The sequence below is a fragment of the Mus musculus genome, chromosome 1 (assembly GCF_000001635.26).
Source record: "Mus musculus strain C57BL/6J chromosome 1, GRCm38.p6 C57BL/6J".
Taxonomy (NCBI): domain Eukaryota; kingdom Metazoa; phylum Chordata; class Mammalia; order Rodentia; family Muridae; genus Mus; species Mus musculus.
In genome coordinates this window covers 105,730,556-105,750,140 of record NC_000067.6, presented here as the reverse complement: position 1 = coordinate 105,750,140, position 19,585 = coordinate 105,730,556, and the positions used below count along the sequence as shown (strand labels likewise).

General features: G+C 35.9%; 1 protein-coding gene across 19 annotated transcripts in view; it reads right to left on the bottom strand.

Moving 5' to 3' along the window:
- The window catches only part of Relch (RAB11 binding and LisH domain, coiled-coil and HEAT repeat containing), a 91,289-nt gene that overhangs the window by 4,991 nt on the left and 66,713 nt on the right, over positions 1-19,585 (bottom strand). For 9 of the 19 annotated variants that reach the window (XR_001784198.2, XM_006529501.4, XM_006529507.4 and 6 more), the window contains 7 exons: positions 18,861-18,940; positions 15,517-15,623; positions 14,119-14,218; positions 9,624-9,706; positions 8,781-8,844; positions 6,792-6,930; positions 3,956-4,072 (listed from right to left, as the gene is read on the bottom strand). Coding sequence is in view for 14 of the 19 variants with exons in the window: in XM_006529501.4 (XP_006529564.1) it covers positions 3,956-4,072; positions 6,792-6,930; positions 8,781-8,844; positions 9,624-9,706; positions 14,119-14,218; positions 15,517-15,623; positions 18,861-18,940 (690 nt within the window). In the remaining 5 variants the exon portion in view is untranslated. Of the gene's footprint in view, positions 1-3,955; positions 4,073-6,791; positions 6,931-8,780; positions 8,845-9,045; positions 9,129-9,623; positions 9,707-14,118; positions 14,219-15,516; positions 15,624-18,860; positions 18,941-19,585 lie in introns of all 19 variants that reach the window. The other 10 variants (XR_001784197.2, XR_001784195.2, XR_387169.4 and 7 more) reach the window with 5 other exon arrangements.

The window sequence follows — 19,585 nt, the reverse complement described above, 5'->3', positions numbered from 1 at the left end:
GTGGGGAAAGTTGATACTAACATTCATCTAAGTGTATTCTCACATTTCTATTTATTTTGGTGTTATCTGTTACTCTAACATTCTATAAATTAATTAAATACTATGTAAATAAAATAATGATGATGAACATTCAATTATGTAATCTGTTAAATTAAGTAAATTCTAAATATGAAATATAAAACATTTCCAGTGGGGTAGGAAAAAGGCTCAGTTGATAAAGTGCTTCCGTACAAGCATGGGGACATGAACTTGAACTCCAAACTGTGGTGTAATGGTATGTCTGCAATCCTGGCATCAGAGAGGGAGAGAGAGGAGGAAACCTGTGAGAGACACTTTTCAAAACTCAGGTAGACGGTTCCTGAGGACCACCACCTGAGTTGACCTCTAGCCTTCACACGATGAGCACATGCGCTTGCACACTTTCATCACAGCTAAGTTGAAAGCTGTGTAACAACCTAACGGCAAGTTGCTTATAAGATCACTATTTGTTATATGTAAGACAACTGCAAAAGATTGGAAGGAAGTATGTAAACATGTACAAAGAGATGGTTATTTATCATCAGATTGTTTTTTGATTCTCTTTTAAGATCCACTATGCATTATGGATGTGGTTTAACTGAGGATTATGCTCATCTATAACCAGCAGGCCCTCACATAAGTGACAGCCCAACCAATGACAACACTTGTGTATGATTTAGGTTGAAATAACTTGTCTATGGGATACTAGTTGCCCCTAGTTTGTTTATTTCTGAAAATAGTATTTTGTGTATGGATATTTTTGTCTGCATATATCTGTGCGTAACACTTGTGCATCTGGTGTCTGAAGAAGCCAGAAAGGGACATCAGATCCCCTGTGACTTGAGTCACAAATGGTTGTAAACCACTATATGGGTGCTGGGACTTGAACACAGATGGTCTGCAAGAGCAGCCAGTGGTCTAAACCAGCTTTCTCTCCAGTCACATGAGTTTTTTTGTTTGGTTTTGACACCTGCTAAGGTGACTTTCTATTGGTCCAGAATGAATCAGACACCAGAATACATTCAATTTACTTTAGGTCCTGGCCATCTTTGAGTTTTAGTTGATTCAAAAGAATCAGAAAGCAGTCACATTTATCAAGAAATAATTCATCTTATTAGTTCACATCAATTCGGGCATATTTTTATTGTAGCTCTTGTGTAAAATAACACCATGTTCAAGTGAAAAAAAGAAGAGATCATTTATGAAACTGGCTTAATTTTTAAACAATGAACTTAATTAAGAAAAAAAGGGATGTGATCTATTACTATTTCCTTGAAAATGTCACTATGGTCATAAACAAAGCTCTTATAATGAATGCGTAACTTGTAAATTCAATAGTTATTAAAATATAGACAGGGCCAGTGAGATGGCTCAGTATTAAAAGCACCTGTTACACAAGCCTGAGGTGACCTGAGTTCCATTGCTGACACAAGTACGAAGGTGGGAGAAAACCAACTCTGGAAAGTTATCTTCTGACTTCCACATGCACTTGTGCTGTGTCACTGTGTACAATTTGCATGCATAATTTAAATATATACATGATACAGAGGGCTCCAGCTTAATTACTGTACAGACTTGTTTTCTAGATACTGGGAAAGTACCTCCAAGATGTAAGCGGTGACCTTTGCATTAGCAGAAAGTGAAATACTGAAACCCAGGCACGGAGGCTCAAGATGGCCAGACTTACAGAAAATAGGGAAGTTATTCTTTCAACTCACTTGTTGGGACTATCTTTTCCTCATAAAATCAAATTTTCAAGGACTGAAAATGTGCCTATCATTTAGTCCTATCTTATATTAAAAGCAACTCTACCTCAGTGGTAAATGATTAAACACCTCTGACTGCCAAGAAGACATTTAGAGATTCATAAGACATGCTCTTGCAGTTTGGATAGCTCTGTAATAAAGTTTTTTTTTATTAGTAAAACCTGTCTCTATCCCTTATATATACAGTATATGACCTTCCTTCTCTGTAACTTCCTTTAAAGTACTTGCCACCCAACATTAACTGCTGTCCTCCATGCGCACCAACTTGCATTCATTCGTCTCTCCTTGCCACACACACCTTGTCAAATTTTCTCATCACTCCTAAGCCATCTACTCTCCAGCTTAAACATTTTTAAGGTCCTTCAAGCATGTCATGACATTTGATTTGCTATTAGGCCTATTGTTACCTGTAACTTTCCTATGTCAGTTCTGCAAGGAAGCTTTGTTCTAATCAGCTTTGGAACAGACCTGGGCAATGAGACTTTCTTAATAGCTATAGTCTTGACTCAAGTAAGGTTGGAGTAATGCACAACAAACCCAGTACTTGACTGAATGGGAGCTACTCTAAAATGGCTCTTCTTCCCCTTCTTGTCCTGGCAAGGGGCTTTTTATTTATCTATCCCAGCAATAGTTTATACATACTTAAATACTTGACACTTTCTCTGTATAAGTTTCTATGTTCTTTAGAAACTATTGGTTTTCTTATTTAAAATTCTGGTTTACACAGCTAAAGTTGTCCAGATACTTTTCCCTTTCCTTGAAGCATATTTCTTTATAAACTATTAGCTAATTAAATTACACTAGTTTTTGCTTAACTTCTAACGGACCCTTTCACAGCTGAGCTACTAATTCTCACACCATCATATTTCTCTCACCAGAGTTCTGTCACTTCTTCATAAAAGATTCCTCCTTGCCAACTCACAACATTAGTTCCTCATCTGTTTCCTCTATCTTCTCTAAGTTGAAAAATCCAGCAAGATGAATCAGGAGTGACAGTGACTTCTGCTTTTAGTGGAAAAGAACTTATAAAGGACACAGAGTTTAGTTATCAAACTAAAATATTAGACCTCTGCTTACTGTATGATCTACATTATAAGAAGCATGGCTGATGGTGTCCATATAGGTAGACCATGCGTAATCAGTCCTCAGTTACTGACTTGTAATAGTCCAGAGCAGTGGACCCTGCTTCCTGAGTATTAACAGTCCCATAGACTGAACAAAAGCAACCGTCCATGGTTATACTCGAGTTAAAAAAAATCCAGCACTGATGAATCAGGAGAACATCCTTATCGTATTTCAAATGACCTGCTCCCTCTGGTGAGGACTGTGACCTGGCATATAACACAGAACTGCAGTATTCTGAAACTCTTCCTGGCACCTGACTTTCTCTATGAGAACCACTAGGAAGTTTAATCTTTTTCTTTTCTTTTTTTCTGTGATGTAATTCTCTAATTACTTGCTTAGAATTTGCTTTTGTGGTTCTATTGAGAATTCAGCTCTCCACCCTTCCCAACCCCTTATTTCCTTTTCTTGAACTCTCCTTTTATTGAGAGTCAGAGACTAGAGTTCACTTGGCCCATCTTCACTTCCTTCCTAGTTTTTCTTTACTAAACATAGTATAGACAGAAGATTCAACAGAACAGTTGAAGCTCATTGTTCCAGCTCAGTTTTGCTTTTAACTATGGAAAGCAGAAGTTGTCACTATAGTCTTTAAGCCTTGGTTTAATCATTTATAGTCTAGTGGTTGATATGGACCACTGATTTTCTCCCGGTTTGGTTAATAGACATGACTACCATGTTGGCCCTGAACTTCTCCAGAGAGTAACATTTCTCTAAGAGAAATTCATAGAATCTCACTGGTTAAGTTAAACATTCATTGAAAAATCCAATACCAGAACATGAAAGCCTAGATTCATTCTGCCCTGCATTTACTGTTCACTGTATAGTAAAGCTCAGGGTAGGAAACTCATCAGGGCTTTATAATTTTTATAAAATATAAACAGAGGACTAAAAAGAACTTTAAAAACTTATGAGATAGGTAAACAGCTGTGGCAAAATTGAATCAAAACTGCCAAAAAGTCTACTCAATTTTTACAGCTGGGTTTTCTGTGGGTTTACACTGGTTTATAGTGGGTTATATCAGCAAATATAGTTCAGCTCAGCAAGGATACAACAACAGGAGAGTGCACTGTAGGCTTCAAAAAGATGAGTCGCAATGTCCAGTTTTTTCGAATCTACAATTTGTAAGTTGTTCACCAAGGCTAATTTATGTAAATGTGGTATAACAACTGAAAAGGGAAAGAAAAAAGAAATTGTTAAATTTTATCACAATCACATATACACAACTCTCATACTTTACAATGTATAATTATGCCTTTTCTTATAAGGCTAGAATGTATGTTTTTCTAAGTTAAGTGATTTGTCACTTCAGAGGTTTTATCACTATAGCTACTGTCCAGTTAGTTCTGAGGACAGGTGATTTCACCTCACCTCCCAATCTCCCATTTGGAAAAAATGATAAACAAATGAACCAAGACACACAGCAGTGGTAATCTTTTATAAGGAAATTTATGTCTAGGAACACAGCATAACACATAACCAGGGTGGGAATAATTCTAAAATTCATCTTCAGTGGGAAAGAAAAATAAGATACAATACCTAAGAAGTCTTTTATTCAAGTGTGATTAGGCAAAGATTTAAAATAGCAAATAAAATAAATACATAGAATTTAGATTTTAGGAGACTTTCAAATAAGATCTTAAGGCAGATACAACAGCTAAAGCAAAGAAATTTATTTATTTATTTATACATTTTTAAATGCTTGGACCTGAAGTAAATCTAGAAAGAGAATCTGAAGCTGGGGATTGAAACCTGGACTGGAATCCCAGTGTTTGGAGGTTGAGGCAAGAGACTGTCATTAGTTCAGGGACAGGCAGAGTATGGAAACCAAAGGAAGCCAACTCAAACCAAAGTAGATTTATATGGGTCTTTAGAAAGCCTCCAAAGTATGATGGCACACTCCTAGTGGCCCTGACAAGTAGCTGAAAATTGTTCTAGATAAAACAACTGATGTTTGAAATAGAAGCAAGGGACTATAGCAATTGTTCTGTGGTCAAGAGCACTTGGTGCTTATTGGGCAAAGGGCTGGGGTTTGGTTCCTAGCACCCACATGGTGGATCACAATCATCTTTGATTCCAGTTTCAGGGGATCTGATATTCCTTTCTGGCTTCCTCAGGTACCAGGCTTCCATGTAGATATATATTCAGGCAAACACACACACACACACAGATACACACCCCAAAACAAAATTTCAAATAGATGCAAGACCTAAAGTTCAATGGAAAATTGGGAAATAACAGGGCTACTGAAAGAACTAATGTTAGTTAAGGAAGAGACTGAGAAATAATCTAGTTATTCCAATTTTTCTACTCTTTCTTTAAGTACCAGGAGGATTAACTATAAATATGGAGAGTTAACAATATAGAATTGTTTTTGATATGGGCTTGATTTCACTGTAAGTCATATTTACAGATTTGACATTAAATTCCTCAAGGTAAAAGCCCCTTGAACAGGAAAGTAGGCCAAAGGGGTAGGGGTGGTAAGAATCAAATTTCCCTTTTTCCCTAAAAATGTTTTAAAGAGGTATCAGAGACAACAGTTAACTAGATCTATTCAACTAAAGGTTTTCTTAAATTTACCTTTAACTGTTCTTTTGGGACTAATGGGAAAAGAAAAAGTTTTTTGTTTCCTATTACATAATTTTTACATATTTAATAGGTAGGCATCTATTACATGAATAAAACTATCACATATTAGATCTGCTTTTTACAGTTCTTAAAAATTCTAGGAGACATTGAAATACAGATAGTGCTTGCTCTGAGAAATAACTGTCAGCCTAGAATTACAAAGGACAAAGCCTCCATGGATCCATGAAAGGAACTGTTGCACAGCACGCTCACGGAGATCCCGATGGCTTCTTCTCCCAAATCTCCCTTGTGGGTATATGTAAGTAGGTTACACAATGCTCTACCTGCAACTAGATTCAACCACATGGCATAAGCCAAAGACCCATTGTTACTTAGCATATTCCTTAATCTAGGTGCTAGGAATTATTCTCTCCTTCAAAGGAACTACTGTCTCAATGTCAACCTTCAGAGCTTTGACTGGGACCTCATGTAAATGTGGTGCTGGAACACTGAGAGTGTCCATGCTCATAACTAGAAGAGCAATCTTGTTCTGTTGGTTGGCTAACTAATTATAAGTACATTCACCTAATGAGCAGAGACTCTCATTGTATTAGTAAGTGCCCATGCCCTCACAAACCTTTTGGGCACTATAGTCCCAATAACTTAATATATTTTGTTGATCATTCTGATCTTAAAACTGGTTAAAAAAAAACCTGGCTATATAATAAACAGTCTATTAGAGAATACACTATTACAGTAGAAACCACACTGACTTAAGTGGCCAATCCTATGATCCTCTAGAAAGGATGGCAAATTCCTAAAACTAATAGGACCATAAAATTCTATCACAGTGATAACAAACATGCTTTTAGAGTGTATAACAAACATGTTTTTGGATACCAAACATGCTGGGGTGGGTTTGATGCCACCCAAGAAACTGTTATGAAGGATGAGGGCCACTATAAAGGATACAAAGTAGAATCTAGAGAAAATGAGTTAGCATATCATTACATAGATCTAATCACTGAAAATTAAAACAAAGTAGTGTACCAGGATGGCAGCATGCCAAGAGGGATAAGTAAGAACGTGACTGTGCTTTAGAAGCACAAAAGCATCCATAAAATGTTGATTAAGAAAGTCTCTTAAGCAACTACAGGTGGCGAGCTACTCAGTGTTTTATAGCTGGTATTTAGGAACACAACAGGGATCAGTTCCAGGATAGTTTTTAGAACACGAAAACAAAGAACAGCAAGGCTTTGACACTCAGACAAGCTCCTGGCTGTGATGGAACAATGAGGAACAGGTAGAAAGGTCACTTACACTCATCTCGGAACCGGGGTTCTGCATTAGGCCCGACTCTGCCAAATGTTCGGATGACCTCTGTATGCAAAGAATGCTGGTCTTGGTACTGAGGGTCTTCCAGGAAAGAAGCCAACTGCATCTTCACTCTTTCTAGCAACTTGAAATCAGAAATAGAATATTAAAATTGGAGTATGTTGTTAGGGTGAACAATAACAATAATTGTTAGGGTGATTAAAAATGGCCTGTGGTAGTAGATTCACACTGCAAAACCATTATAGTGAAATTTTCTTATTAAGAAAAGATCTCACTTTCTGTTTCTGCAGTAATTTTTAAAAAAATTTATTTATTATACGTAAGTACACTGTAGCTGTCTTCAGAAACCCCAGAAGAGAGCATCAGATCTCATTATGTATGGTTGTGAGCCACCATGTGGTTGCTGGGTTTTGAACTCAGTACCTTTAGAATAACAGTGTTCTTAACCACTGAGCCATCTCTCCAGCCTTGTTAATTTAGGTTAACAAGCAAATACACTTAACAAAAACTTAAAAACAAGTGGAAAAAATAAAGCCAACTACGTAAGGAAAAGTTGATCAAGTTTTTGCTTTTGTATCTAAGTTATAAGTCTCAAACCATAGTGTAGGTACCAGCTATCCACCCCTGAAGCAGTGAGTCATGGCTGACTTACATCTTACTCACAGTTCCCTAAAAGACATTGTATTTTTAGGATTTAAGACCATGTTGAAATTCTGGCAAGACTGCAAGCATTGCAGAAAGATGTGTTCTTTTTTCTGCTGCTTTGTCAGTGAAATATGTAGAGCACAAAAAGGGGGAAAATATTCTTTCTATAACTAAAAATTTAGTTTTTATTGTAAGAATCTTTACAAAATCAAATTTCATTGAATTCCTTATTTTGATGAGTAATATGTCCACAAATCACTTATTTTCTAGTCCACAATTTTTTTTTCATTTGTACTAAATATATTCCCAGTATGACAAAAAAAGCAAAAAAACCTCTGAAACTCATTTTGTTAAGTGTTTAAGAATTTTTATTTTATGTGTATGAGTGTTTTGCATGTATGCATGTATGTGTGTATGTATGTATGTGTGTATACACACACACACACACACACACACACACACACACACTATGTGTGTACCTGGTGCTTGGAGAGGCCAGAAGAGGGCATCTTGCTTCTCTGAAAGTGGAGTTATGGATGGTTGTGAGCCTCCATATGGGTGCTGGGACCTAAACCCAGGTCTTTTGCTAGAGCAGCAAAAGCTCTTAACCACTGAATCATCTCTCCAGTACCTTGAGAAGTGTGTCATATGTAAGGTTGCAGTTAGGCACAGAACATAAAGACTTTGAAATGAAACCATAGTTTTAGAATCAAGATAATCTTCATGGAGAAAAATCTTGCTAAACACCTGAAGCAGGGAAGTCAGGGTTCATAGTGGTACAAGCCACAAGATCTACATAACATATTAGAGGATTTTATAAGGTAGCATCTATGACAGTTATTAGGGTTTAGGTCCCTCCTCTACTTCATCTGTAAAAGGGAGATAGCTTTGTTTTCCTAATGTTTTATGACAATAAAATATGTACGCTGGGCATGATGGTGCACATCATTAATCCCAGCACTTGGAAGGCAGAAGCAGGCAGATTCCTGTGAGTTTAACGACAGTTTGGCCTATACAGGAAACATCAGACCAGTCGTGGCTATTTAATGAGATTTTATCTAAAAGGAGGGGGAAAAAAAAGAATGTATGCAGGTTGGTTATATCCAGCTAGGCTAAAGTTAATTTTTTAACTGAGAATTCTAATACAGAAATGGAACACTTTTTAAAAAATAATAAACAATTAGTCTAAACTATGGTACTTTTAAATTTCTGGTAAGTAATAAGAAATGCCATAAAAGCTAGGATGCTCCCTGACCCCACCTTTGGGTATGTCATCAGAAATCTGTCATCACCACTGGCACAGAGTGTAAACAAATGTCTATGTCCTACCTCTCTCTGAATAACTGTTTCCATAATAGTGCCAAATGCTGGGATTGTAGCAATCCTGACAGAGCTGTTAGAAATGAAAAAGGAAAGAGACTGAGACTTCCCTGAAAGACAATAGGATCATCATTAACATATATATAAAAATAAGCACAAGGTAGAAATCCCACATTAGTCTCTAGCAATGACAGTTAAACTTTTAAAGAGCAGACCAAGAAGAATGCTCAATAAGACAGGCAGGATAACTCAGGGTCACAGTCTGTGAACTCACAATTCAGGATCACCGGACAAGGTAACAAGGGCCGGAGCAACCCGCTTGTCAACTAATGCTTCACTCATGCCTCGAAGAGTCAGCTGTAAACCAGTCAACATGCAATAAAAAATGGTTTGGTAAACTGGAATGAGAACTGGGTTAGCTGTGACTGAGGATGGGCAGGCAGACTCACTGGCCTTTCTTGCTTTAGTTGTCCACTTAAGACGTTAAAATGTTAAGCCTTTGGTTCATGCCACTACACTCACTGGTAACAACCTGTTAGTGAGATTAGCAGAGCATCCTTTCTTGGCTTGAAGAAATAGTCCATCAGCATGTTTTGGTTTTGAAAGTGTTTATTGATTATTCATGCTAATACTTTTTTCTCTATTATATGGCCTCTAAGTTAGGCTTATTGTGAGATTGCCTTAAAAAACAACCTCAACGGTGTACTAATAGCAACATGGTAAGTTGAAAATCAAATAGGCCTATAACCCACTGTCACTATTTTCAAGTGACTGTTAACAGCATGATGGTTATTTCTCACCAGGCACATTAGGAAAGGAATGCTGGACATGGAAGGCAGGGACAACACTTACATTTCAGGGTCACTGGAGAGAGTAATGAGAGCAGGAACAACCCTCTGAGCTACCAGAGTCTCATTCACCCCCTTCACCAACAGCTGATTGGTCAGCACAGGGGGGATTCACAGGTGGTGCATGGAAAGCAAACAGTGTGCCACGGGAAGAAGAGAGGAACAACCAAGAGAAAGAGAGAAAACACAAAAGCAAAACCAAAATTAGAAGCTAAGCGAATACTGCTACTAGAGTGCTTACCAAGGCATAGAAGGCTTAGAAGGAAAGAAAGCTTAAATTGCCTAGCAGTCCACAAAGAGGCTTGTCACCATTTGGATGGCAGTTTGTTCTTTAGGTCAAAGACTATACTCAATTTTCATCTTCAATTAAAATGCAATGAAAAGTTTCTCTTCTTGGTTTTATTGAGACAAGGTCTCACTATGTAGCCCTGGAACTCACTATGGAGACCAGGATGGCCTTGAACTTACAGAGATCCCCTTGCCTCTGACTCTTTTGTTGGGATTAAAGGCATGCACCACTATACTCAGCTCTCAAAAAAACAAAAAACAAACAAACAAAAAACCAAAACCCTAAAATGGAGACATACTGTATTAATAATAACTAGTTAGTTAAAATTATTAAAAGTCAACTGAGTAGGATTTTATTATGATCAATAAAAGACAAATAAACATTTTTGAAAGCAAACTTCAAAATGGCTTGTAGCCATCACTAAAGTGCTTCTGTTTTACAGAGAGGATATTAAAGACCACACAGTAAAACTCTCAACCTGTCCTCACACAGCCTTATCATCTGAGCTGAGCTGCAGACATAAACTGCAACAATATGCTCTGGAGTGTTCAACCTAGACATTAGCTTTGGGTTCAAATTCCAGCTCTCTCCCACTATTAGCCATGCAGCCTTAGATAAGTTACAGAATCTCAGGACTGTTTACTTATCTGAAAATGCTGAATTTTGCATTTTGCAAGAAATATTGCATACAACACAGGCAATGCATACAATATGAATTTAGTTATAGTACTACTCAATAATATATGATTTGGAATTTTTATAAAAAGAAGTCATTTAATTACATTTGTAAGTTTACTTCTGAAACAGTCTTTTTCTTGTAATTTTCTTAAAGCTTACATAAATTTTAAAGTACAGGGCTGGCGAGATGGCTCAGTGGTTAAAAGTGCCGACTGCTCTTTTGAAGGTTCTGAGTTCAAATCCCAGCAACATGGTGGCTCACAACCATCTGTAACAAAATCTGATGTATATCTAACTGCTGAATCCTAATCAATCTGTTCACTAGTTGTAGCTCTCAGAGCTACCATGGACTTTCATTATCAAAATCACCTCTGTGCATGTGCTAGCATTCCTCTTATAAAGTATGAAAAACTTAGTTAACATGTGAAAGTATTTAATCTGCAATAATCCATTACCATTTATCAACCCATTCATCCCAGAATCAATTTCAGCATTCTGAAATAATTTATTAAATGCCTATATTAATTAGGCAGGGGTAAAATCACAAAAGATATTTTGTTATTTTATGAGTGATATTAAGTTCAGGTAGGAATAAATAGGACAAGGAGTTCAAATTCTTTGCATAAGATGGTTTAAGTTTGAATCAGCAAAGCCTATCTTGATGCCTAGTATCTGGAATTCATCATTTCAAAGAGGGTAATTTAGAGGACAATTTAATTTCTCACTGCTCTAGGATCCTTTTGGTAATTAAAAAAAAAAAACCTAGAAAATTAGTCAATAATTTTAGGAGTTATCAATTACTAGCTATTTTACATTCTGTACCTTTTGATTTTTATGTCTGGTGAGGCAAATACAGAACATTATCAAAGTTTTAGCAGATGAAAATCTCAGACTTGTAGAAATGTGCATTTGTTCAGGGTCGAAAGTAGAACCAGACGACAGACTGACTCGTTCTTATTTGTCTTAACTGATGTCGGTCCTTTCTTTGAGTTAAAGTTTAATGATATAGTTCAGTAACCTCACGATTAATAGTCACGTGATGTCTTTTTTTTTTTGTACTTTGTCACTCTAGAAGGTTAATTAACATGAAAGTCACTGTACTCCTCTAGAAAAGAATTACATTCATTTTCTACTTCAAAAAAAACATAGCATCTTGTTCAGCACCAGGAATAACATAATCCCATTGGGTTTCTCCATGTCTTGCTATCTAAAAACAAAGCTGAGTTTGTGTTAAATTTCAGTAAGTATTTCAAATTAAATTCCTAGTATATCAATTTCTTACTTCTATTATTAAATCCTGTTACTTTACTTTTGAGGTAAGCTCTCAGGTAGCCCTGGCTGGCCTTGAACTCTCAGGCATTGGAGGATGACCATAAACTTTTGATCTACCTGCCTAAATTCTGCAGCACCACATCTAATCTTATGTGTCCCTGGGACAGAACACAGAACCTTGGGCATTTGAGTGGCAAGCATTCAAGGCAACACACAAGCTAAACCAAACGTGAAATGGGGGAAGCTACTTTTATTTATTTGAAATGCTTGAAATATACATACCTTCTAGCAGTCAAGAGAAAGAAGTTGGTTTTTGGGTCTTAGAGTAAAATTGCATGAAGAGTATATTAATGACAGCTTTTGAAATGACACATTTTTCTTTTGAGAGGCATGAAGAAAGCCATCTTCATGGTAATGTCCACTTTTCAGCACATTGAATAATCAAAGTTACTTATCCAAGAAGGAATTTGTACAGATAAAAACATCAAAATTACTCTGGCATTGACTTCAACAAATAACCTTAATTATAGATCATCTTAAAAACAACAACAAAAAAGGGACAAAACTTTCAACTTCCTGGCCAAGAGAATTTTATTCAGGTTTGAGTAATCTAGTTACTGAAAATTATAGAAAGCAAGTATTTTAAATATGTTCAGTATTTTATCATTCTAATTGCAGTTTATCTTAAATTATAGAGAAATTCTTAAATTTAGGAAGATTTTAATTAATTCTTCTCAAAAACATTTTAAGTTCTAATCCCTAATAGAGAAGCTATTTGCAACTGATCCCTGGCTGAGCGAAGGAAAAATCAGTTTTCTTCAATGGAGTGTCACTAGGTATATATCAACCACACTCCAGAGCAGGGCTCATGCCCTCTTTATTGTTTTTTGAGTTCTTTTTGCTTTCTTTTTGAGTTCTGTTTTTGAGTTCTGTTTTGTTTTTGTGTTTTCCTTGTCCTATTGATTTTCTTCCTTTTCTTTTCTTTTCTTTTTTAAGAGCATATTTGAGTTTAAGGTTGGTTTTTTTTTAATTGTTTTTGAGAGAGACAGAAAGAACTTGAAGTTGGATATGTAAGAGGTGAGGATGATCTAGAAAGAGCTGAGGAAGGAGAAGAACATTACCAAAGTATAGTATGTGAAAAAAATTAAAAAAGAATCACAGGCATAAAGAGATAATTTTAGTTTATAGATTCCTTACACAGCTTTAATATTTTGTGAATAGCACAAATTACAAAAACAGTGACATGTCAACCAACATTTATAACAGCTTGTTTGTTTGACACCATTTTAAGGGCTTTACTAGCTCACAGAATATTAACAAAAAGCTGGGCAGTGGTGGTGCACACCTTTAATCCCAGCACTTGGGAGGCAGAGACAGGTGGATTTCTGAGTTCAAGGACAGCCTGGTCTATAGAGTGAGTTCCAGGACAGCCAGGGCTACACAGAGAAACTCTTGTCTCGAAAACCCAAAAAAAAAAAAAAAAAAAAAAAAACCAAACAAAATCATTTGAGAAGGATATGTTTAATCATTATCTTCATTTTGTAGATGAGGAAACTAATGTATAGACAAGTTCAACTCTGTCCTAATAATTAACAAAGAATTAATGGTAGAAGAGATGGAAACTAAACTGAGGTAGCCTGGCTCTACAGTAAAACTGAATAGCATCAATACTAAACCAATTGAGGACTCCAAGATTTGAAAGAAACATATAAGAACATCTGTCTATAATATAATGTACTACCTAATGTATAAACTGAAAGGCATTCTTAGTTATCTATCATATTAGGAAGATAACAAGTTAATAAGATTTAGGTATATGCCTTATAAGCAGTCAGTGTCAGGGATCCTATTTCAGATATGATATGTGAAGAAATACTATAATGGCAAGTAACTGTATTTAATACCAATAAGAATACTACAACTTAAGCAATACTCTATGTTGTTTTAGCTTGAGTAGTTATTTACCTCAGTAAATAGGAAAGGACAATCAAAAACATTTAATAGGATGCCATTCAAAGAAGATTTAAAGGAGAAATGAAATCAAGAACAACATTTAAAAGAACCAATAAGGCTAGAAAACATTCTTTAATTTGCCAAAGCTAAAGTTCTGCCCCATCACACAGTACACAACTAGATACTACTTAATGTCACATATCAATAAATAAATACTCACACACATATAACATGGTATTAAAGCTTAACCCTTTTTCTTTTCCAAAGGAAATCACAAATAGAAACAAGACAAGATAATGTAACCTACCTCAAACATCCTAGCAGCAGTACACCTGACAAGTGCAGAAGTATGAACAACACCATACCACAGAACAGTTAGCAGCAGCTCATGATAGGCCGGGTTTGCACTGTGGATGAAAAATGAGAACATTAAAATCTAAGCCACATGTTCAGGTGCTGCATCGAAAAATCACTATGTGTATATATATTTATTACACATAAGCATATTAATGATAAAACACTGGCAGAGCATATGGATGAAATGTACGTTTATTACATCACAGCTCAGATCCCACAAAAAAGTACCTTCAGAATTACACTTTCTTAGCATCTATAGTTGTGACAGAAATTCTAAACAATTTAATAGCATGAAAACTAAAATTACAAATATAAACAGGAATGGTAGGACATTCCCATATACAGAACACAGGAGGTGAAGTCAAAGGATAGCAAACTCTAGGCTAGTCTCCACAATGTAGCCAAGGTCTACAAAAGCATGTTTTGTCACATGGTTGTAGTTTAAAGCCTATTCAAATAGAAGATGGTGTTATTAGTGAGAGCACACCCTAGGGGCTCTGGCCTGTATCGCAGCTGATGTGAAGGTTAGGCAGGAGGATTACCAGGTTAAGTGCTGCATGAGCTAGAGCATGAACTCAAGTCAACGCCTGCTAGGGCAACTAAGTGAGATTCTGTTCACAACAAATGAAAAAAAATTAAAAAGAGGCTCCGTGGGAGAGCATTTGTCTGGCATGCATATGGGTCCAGATTTAATTTCTAGTACCACAGAGAAAGAATGACTGAGCTGTAAGTACTCGGGTAACCATGACTTGTGATTAGAGAGACTAAACACATTACAGGGAACTGAGTAAGGGGTCTGTGAGGCTCTCTCTCTCTCTCTCTTCATTCTAGGAAGCCATTTTAAAAAATCTGTACTTGATCATATTTTTCTACTAGCTTCAAAGTAAGTACTAGTCTGTACTGCTTTTCTCATAAAAAAAACTCACACTGACTAAAAAAAATTTAAGAATAATCTAGTAAAACCCAAACCAACTCAAAATGTAAAATGTTAATTCTTAAAAATAATAGTTATATGATTAGGCTTAATAATTCCTTCATTGTATAAGTCTATCTGAAAAACTACATATACCTTAAAACAAAAAAAAATCATATTTTTTATACTATGTTTCTTCTCTAGCTGTTGAAGCATGTGATAGCTCCCTTCCCCCCTTCTGGAAAGCACTGTCCTGCTTCAGTCTGGAATGGGTGCTCCTTTCATCTTTTAAACTCCTAGGTGGGACTTCCCACTGCTATCACTCAGGAGCTTCCCTTCCTTGTTTAAGACTCAGTTTCCCGAGTCTTACGTCTTTTTTTTTAATATGCTTTTACAAACAAAAGCAAAACCACCTATAAGCTACTTTGTTTTTACCCAAGTTCCACAAAAGAAGCCTTCAGGCTGTCAAGAGGAGCATGAGACAGTGAAAGCAGTGTCATCACATCTTCCAAGAAGCCAACTAACAGCTTTCGGTCCTCTTCCTACAGAGGAAAAATATTGATGATGAATTCCCAAACAATTAAGTAGAAATAAATGTCATAATTACCTATCTTTAATAAGAAATGATTACCACATGAGGACAATAGATCCCACTTAAAAATATTATTCATTAAATGTATCCATGGTTACAAAGGTCAAAGGCTATCATAATCTGATCTTGCTGTACAATAGAGTAGCCAGTAGCTATGATTATTTATATTTACATTAAAAATATTAAGTAACATAAAAAATTCTTTAGCCACACTAGATAACAGCCTTAAATACTGAGGACAGTATCCTTGGTATTAAATGACTATGATATATAGCTATATAGTATATACTATAAAAGTTTCATTGGTTCATCTTAAGGTATAATATTTTATTAAAATTTATATTACCAATTTTAGCTTCCATAAATAGTAGCTATACACAGCTAATACAAACCACCAAAACAGTTGCCTTTCTAATGGTAAAAAGTTCCAAGAATTATGTTTGCAGTATTCAGTGGTGAAAACTCCAATTACTCTACAGTTCAAGTTTGTGATTAAAAATAAATTAGTAACATTTTCAAGCCTTATTCAATGAATCATTATAACTTTTAAGAAATGAACAAACCTGTAAGATCACAGGTAAAACTAATCTGAATGGAATGCATAAGGGAAGGAATCTGATATTCTCCCAGGAAATAAATGCATAATTTAAGGACAAACAGCCAAAAAAGATACAAGTCAAGGACACACCAGAAGGTCCAGAAGGAAGACTGCACTACATCAAATCAAGATGAGATAGAGAATTTCATCTTTCAGGGAAAAGGGAAACTCAACTGATAAAACTACCTCATCAGATTGCCTATAGGCAAGTCTGTGGGCATTTCTTGATTAATGATTCTTGTGAAGGGTCCAGCCCAGGTGGGCAGTGCTGTCCCTGAACAAGTGGTCTTGGGCTGCATAAGGCTGCACAGGCCACGGACGGCAAGCCTGTAAATAGGATTCCTCCATGGTCTTTGCTTTATTTCTGCCTTGGTTTCCCTCAAAGATAGACCATGACTGGGACACGTACGTCAAATAATCCCTTTCCTTCCAAAGTTGTTTTTGGCAAGGCCTTTATCACAACAGAAGAAAGTAACAGAAACCAAGTTACCACTAAAGTCAAATAGAGTAAATATAACTTTCAGAAACAAATTGGAAGTCTAAAAGATTACAGTGAAATAAGTTCTAAAAATAGACTTTCAAATGAGCATGGAGTCTTTTGAGTTTTTAAAATTAACTGTAATTACTTCCCATTTAAAAAGTATCAAATAGTATTGCTTTATATAAGTGAGAAATTTCATGTGTGTGGCCTAGTGCATGGTGGGCAGTACTCAGGCACTGAGCTACATCCCTAGTCCCCAAGATAGCTCTTGTTTACTAATGTAACTATAGGTTGTGGTTTATCCTAATACAAATAGTATTTAGCAAGAAGAACCATTAACTGTTGGTGTATGTTTTCTGAAATGAGCAACCTGGGCAATCTGTGATTACTACCTCAATTTATTAAATGTTTTGTGATGGAAAAGCTCTTAACATTTTGAATATTGTAATATAGTTAGATTTCAGAGTCACTCCAGGGATAGATAGGTCCTTACTCATAATAGCATTAAGTATGTTTTAAGTAACTTTGTTTCTGTTACTTTCTTCTATTGTGATAAAGGCTAATACAAAAACAACTTTGGGAGGGAAGGGACTTACATGTCCCAGTCCTACTACATGCCATATTTTGTATCTGGTAACTTATCATGCTTTAAAATATGGTCAGAATCAAACCTCTATCAAAACTGTGAAGTTAAAAAGAGAAAAAAATTGGGGGGCTGGAGAAATGGCTTAGTGGTTAAGAACACCGACTGCTCTTCCAGAGGTCCTGAGTTCAATTCTCAGCAGCCACAAGGTAGCTCACAACCATCTGTAATGGGGTCTGATGCCCTCTTCTGGTGTGTCTGAAGACAGCTACAGTGTACTCATATACAAAAAAAAAAAAAAAATAAATCTTTAAAAAAAAAAAAAAAAAAGAGAAAAAAATTCATATCAGATTTGATCCTATGTTGACATAACTTCCAAATCAAGTGGAGAAGAAAACAGTATTATACTACTGTTCACAGTGCTGTTTGGATTTAACATAACTTCAGGAGTACTTCAGTCAATGCTATGTGACTGAAAATATCTAACCTAGAAATTTATTGAATATCTGTATTATGACATCATAGAAATTCACTTAGAAAATCTTTAAGGAATACTGTGCTACTTTTAACAGAACCAGAACTTAGATGGCTGGTATTTACCGTACAGTAGTGAGTTTTAACTGTGATGCTTATAGAATTCAAGGGACAAAGAAGCTAGGTATCTGTGGGTGAAAACCCAGAAAATAGTCAGAGAAAACATGCCTTTTCCTTCTTATGCTCTACTTGCTAATATACCTTGTCAGGGATCATGATATTTACTTAAAGTAACAGCGAATACAGTGTGACAGTCTATTGCCTCAGCAGTAAGCAATGAGCCACAACTCCTAGTTTAGTTCCCTATGCCTGAATCTGGGTTGGGTTTGTGACTTATTTACACTAAGTTGTGTCAATTCTGAGACTAACTTTTAGTCCAGCACATTGTACTTTCATTCCGCTCATGTTTTTGACTCACCAGGTCAGGTAATGGAAGACAGACAGAGGTCCTTTCCTGTGGGTGTTAAAGCTCAGTCACCCTTGCCAACGTTTAGCTTATGCAGCATGAATGACCACAGAGGAACCAGCAAAGGTCAGACAAGCTGACTGCAGAATCATAAACCAATGGTTTAAAACTGCTATAAAAATACTATGTCATGGGGTAGTTTAATATATAGAGGTAATTAAGAAAAATAAAATATTACTAGAGGGTACTCTGGTAAAAACAAGTTTCTACTGTATTTTCTAATTTGGTGTATGTAATACATGTACTGTTATTTATTTATTGAAAACATCATGAAACACAAAGAAATTATGCTACGTAAATGTAATGTAATATTAAATTTATTTGTTAAATTGATACTTAATTTGAAGATTTATTCAAATATGCTCATTATAAAACATTTCCTAAGTAACACTTTTGTTTTTGTTTTCTTCTGGGTAACATTTTCAACTAAGCTAGAGGTTTTGGGTTGACCTCAGCAAGCAAACATCAGGTACTGTCTAATGAGAAATCACCTTCACTGGGGAGAAAGACTGTTTCTTCTCTTACCTGAATGTAACACGTGAGGACTCCTGTTGCATAAATGGGGACAGTAGCTTTAGTGAGGACCCCATTTCCTGCTGAGGAATCTAAAATTATTAAAATATTTTTAAAAGTTCTAGTATACTTTAAGTGTAAAGACAGAAAATCACAATTGTATTTAAAAGCACAACTATTTACAAGATTCTTTTGGGAAGCATTTTGGTGAAGACAACATTCTGTGTTGTTAACCACAACTTAATACTTCTGAAGTGGCATTAGCACACACACACTTCTAATAGATGGAAAGTGAACTTAATAGCCAAATTGGGATAGACTCCTGTTTCTAGAATAAAAAACCAAAAACTTACTTTCCTTTTTTAAACTTTTATTTTTTTAAAAGATTTATTTATTTTATGTATATGAGTACATTGTAGCTGTACAGATGGTTGTGAGCCATCATGTGGTTTCTGAGAATTGAACTCAGGACTTCTGCTTACTCTGGTCCAAAAATTTATTTATTATTATATGTAAGTACACTGTAGCTGTTTTCAGACACAACAGAAGAGGGCATCATATCTCATTATGAATGGTTTTGAGCCACCATGTAGTTGCTGGGATTTGAACTCCAGACCTTCAGAAGAGCAGTCAGTGCTCTTAACTGCTGAGCCATCTCTCTAGCCCCCAAAACCTTTCTTTAAGAGTCTCTCAAGCACCTATATAGCCAGGTCTTGGTAAATATGTATGCTTTTAGG